The sequence below is a fragment of the Xyrauchen texanus genome, chromosome 1 (genome assembly GCF_025860055.1).
Source record: "Xyrauchen texanus isolate HMW12.3.18 chromosome 1, RBS_HiC_50CHRs, whole genome shotgun sequence".
Classification (NCBI taxonomy): Eukaryota; Metazoa; Chordata; class Actinopteri; order Cypriniformes; family Catostomidae; genus Xyrauchen; species Xyrauchen texanus.
The window spans coordinates 15533041-15537434 of record NC_068276.1 but is presented as its reverse complement, the minus strand read 5'-3'; the positions used below and the strand labels follow the sequence as shown (position 1 = coordinate 15537434).

Genomic DNA, 4394 nt, shown 5'->3' with positions numbered 1-4394 from the left:
TCACAATCATATAACCCACAACAGAAAAACGGCATTATGAATTGCACTCATGCGATGGACCCTCTCTCTCTTTAAAATATGTTAAATTTTATATCCACATCCATCGCATCAAGTAAGTCGATATATTTTTATATTCTCTGGAACAAGACTCTATCCACATTAAACATATATGTAATTGTATCTGTGCAGTGTCTGTGTGTATGTTCCTTGTTTAAAAGAAGATAATAAAAAATAAAATAAAAAATAGATAATTGTCTAGACAATTAGACAATAGACATTTTTTTTTTTGTTGTTGTGTACTCTTTTAACCAACATAACATAACTTCTTGAGGCAAGGGACAAAACATGTCTCAAAACTTCACCTGCCATCAGTTGTTAAACAATTATACTTCCACATTGAAATTAATCAAAGGTGTTCTCTGAAATATTGTACAAATGTATCATTTAATTTATTTTCTCTTTAATTTATAGAAACATTCCAGAGAGATATTACATTCTCACCCTGTCTTAGTGGGTCATAATGCCCCTGTAAGTGACACTATACTATATAAAAGGCACCGTCTTTTAGATGAGATGTTTAATGAGGTCTTGACTCCAGAGGTGGAGTGACACTCTCCACACTGCACCTCTGGCTCTACATTCCACTGTACTACTCTGCTCTCTTTTATTTTATTCTTACTTTTAATTGATACTGTGTGGACATATTTATATTTATATTTATATTGCTTATATTTTAATTCTTGTTTCATATATTTAGAGATTGACACGTGCCTACATCACCAAAACAAATCCCTTGTATGCGTAAAAAACTTACTTGGCAATAAAGCTTTTTCTGAATCTGATTCTGATTCTGACACTCTGTGGTCATTAAAAATCCCAGGATGTTTCTTGAAAAGTGTAGGGTTGTACCCAGCATCCTAACCAAATTTGCCCATTGTTCTCTATCCATCAATGCTTCCTAATAATCGCCAATACTGTATATAAATTGGCTACATTTTACGCTCTGTACCCTCCTCTCCACCTATAGCTGGTGCATGGTGGGCATTCTGGAGCATTATGTCTGTCATCGCATCATCCAGGTGGATGCTGCCCACTGGTCAAGGTCATGGAGTGTCTAGAAGTGCTATGTAAATGTACGGAATTATGTGTGTGTATATATATATACTTTAGATTTATTTAGGTTTGTCCTAATGTTGCAACACCCCAAACACAAAATGGCCAATACATTTAATATATGTGGAATTCGCAAAATATGGCTATTATTACATTTTAAAATGTATATTTTTCATCAATTGACAATTTGTTCTGTTGTTTCAATTCATGTTGTGTCTTTGGCACATTTAGTCAAAATGTATAATATTTCTTTGATAATTGTGTTTATAATAATGATTATTTATTAAATGTAAATTGTTTTATTATTATTTGCAGCTTATTATGTTGACCCATAGTGAGTGATAAAAAAAGCATGTGATCCAAAACAACGTTAAAGCATGTTGAACAGAATAATAAAAAATAAATCCTTGCTATATAAATAACAAATAATTCCTTATTTTTCGCAGCTTGTTTTGTTCCATGTCTGAAGAATCAGTGATATTTTTAGTTTGTTGCAATATTTGACTTTGTGTTCATGTTTGTATTATATTAAATAATCACGATTAAATGTATTTTGTGGTGTTCAAAATAACTTTAAAAAGAAGAGAGGAAGAATACTAAAACATAAATAAATAATAATAAAAAAATACTCTACACAAGAAAATCATATACATCTCTACGTTTACATTTTACATACATTTATTTGGCAGATAGAAATCCTGTGCACAACTGCATGAATGTGCACAAAAAAAAAAAACAACAAAATAAAGAAGAGGAAAAAAAGGTACATAAACAGACATTGCTTTTCTTACTCTAATCCTTATGGCCACACATGTTTGTGTACAGAACATTTACTGTACAAAGACTATATAATACAGTAACATTCAAATACATTTTATATGAATTGCAAAGCCTGGTAATATGACTGCATTGTTTTATCAACCAGTAATATATACTGTATATTTTAATGAACACAACTGTAAATTAAATGATGAAACTCCTAAAATTAAAGTCCTGAAGCATGTTGTACTCATTTAAGCTTGCATAGCATTTAGACTTATATAGAGGCCGTCTAAAGGCAACTTTCTCTTGCTGTTCAGACAAGACAGTTGCTATTTTCCAACACCTGTAGCTATTACAGATCCGCAGAATCAGATTTTAATTACATTTATTTGGCTAGTGTTTGAGTAAAAAAAGCATTTTCAGACTATTAACATAGATTTACATTTTCCTATAATCCTCTGAATTTGTTACTGATATGATCGGACCTGTGTGTACAGAGACTGCTCTTGAGTGATGTTTGCTCTGGCCCTTTGAGAGTTGAGAGGCTTCTGGGTAAAGCTAAGGCCTGCATAATTCACGGTGTCTTCAGTCTAAAATTATATATATATAATTTAAAATATATAAAATGATACGGTAAAGATATAAAAAGGAAAATGACTACTAAATGTAGCAGAAATTTCTAACATAAATCCAAAAAGCTTTTAGGAACACTGAAAACAGGAACTCTCATTCTCAAAGAAATGAAATGAATAAACTTCATACTTACTTCAATCTCTCGAGTCTTGGGATCTTCGGGAAAATTATAAACAGTTTTGTCAAAAATAGAAATCATGTAAGATTTTAGAAGTGGCAATCACATTATCATATTTAATCAATATATAAATCTATTGACAGATAATCTTACCTTTATTTGAACACCTAAATAGTTTTACTCCAAGAAAAACAGCAAGAATCAAAAACAAGACATTTGAAGTTCCAAGAGCAAGAATAGTTGGAATCATTTCACCACTCTCTGAAATGATAAAAATGTCTACATTTAATTTACATTTATCATATTAGACCTGTTAATTGGTATCATGTACTCCAATATGAGAACAAAATTCTTCTATTGAGTGGCAAGAAAGCAATTATTAGTGTATTTCAACAAAGCCTTACTCCCAAAATTCAGTTCAGTTCCATTTCCAAACAGTATCTCCCCGCATGTGGCCACAGCACAGTAGTAAATCCCTGCATCAGAATGGCTGAGGTTCCTCTTCAGGAGATTATAGACACAACTCTGTGCTTTAGATTGAATCTCATTGTTCTTACACTGACCATTTCTCTCTCCATTGGTGTAAAGGACTCCTCGATGTGAGTCTCCCAAACTTTGCTTGAACCAGAAGACACTGTATCCTCCTGCACAACTCTCAGTTAAGATACTGCACTGCAAAGTCACAGAATCCCCTGATGGATCCGTGTCTATCAAAGACTGCTGAAGAATTGTGTGTGTGCCTATAGCTGCATCTTGAAAAGGGAAATAAGCATAAACATTTTTGTATGATTAACAATGAGTCTGTACAAAGTAGGTTCATTTGATAAGGTATAGGCAAAAAATTACCCACCATTACCCGCCAACAAATCAAAACTAAATAACAAGCAAACAGGAGAAACTTACCTTTGACAAGTAAACTGGTGCCCGCACCCATTCCAATGTTGTAATGTGATGAAACTACACAGAAATAAGTTGCAGAGTCGGAAGTCTTTGTCTTAAGAATTGTCAGATTAAAACTGTCATCTCCTTTGGCAACAATAAAACGATTTGTTTTCAAATCTTCATTCGAGCTGCTTTGTTGCGTTAAATAAAAAGTTACAATATGTTGAGATTTTCCTCCTGCATCCTGTTTAATCCATGCTGTTGTCGTTTGCAAACTGCTTGAAAATGTGCAAGTAAGGTTTACATCGTCTCCAGGTCTAACTATTTTTAAACGATCCTCCTGAACAACATTCATATCATAGGAGCAGACTGCACAATAAAGCACAAAACAGGTACATTTATCATTTTGTTTGTTATATTGTGTTAAATATGTGGTTGTTTAATATATATATATATACATAAATATTTTAGGTATATTTACCTATTGTTGAGGAGATTAAAAGAATCAAATAATATCTCATGATCAGAAGACTTTTAAATCCTCTGAGAAAAACAAACATGAATCAACCCACTTTATAGTGTGTCAGACTGTGTCCTTATGTTCTCTTTTTAGACAACTGAGACACTTCCATCTTATGTATTCAGTTTTCTAAGAGCTGATTGGCCAGGTGAGAAGGTGTTTCGATTGAGCTGAAAGCCCTGTTGTAGCAGCAGCAGCAACCCAACTGGATGTTGGTATGGAGTTTGCAAAATGTCAGCTGATTTTATTTAAATAAATAAATGTAGCACACCAAAGGAAAAAAAAAAAGTCTAAATGAGCAAATTACAGATTAAAACAGTCAACGAGCAAATTATATAATACATATGCAGACAGTGTCATAAAAAA

The 4394-nt window shown here is 32.7% G+C and overlaps 1 protein-coding gene across 1 annotated transcript; it reads right to left on the bottom strand.

Moving 5' to 3' along the window:
- Positions 1–2279: 2279 nt before the first annotated feature.
- Positions 2280–4104, bottom strand: LOC127647466 (signal-regulatory protein beta-2-like). The gene is made up of 6 exons (XM_052131730.1): positions 3990–4104; positions 3530–3877; positions 3031–3378; positions 2780–2887; positions 2642–2664; positions 2280–2465 (listed from the first exon to the last, which is right to left on the bottom strand). Exons 1-6 carry the CDS (start codon positions 4066–4068, stop codon positions 2343–2345), a joined length of 1029 nt encoding a protein of 342 aa, XP_051987690.1. The 5' UTR covers positions 4069–4104; the 3' UTR covers positions 2280–2342.
- Between the last annotated feature and the right edge of the window lie 290 nt (positions 4105–4394).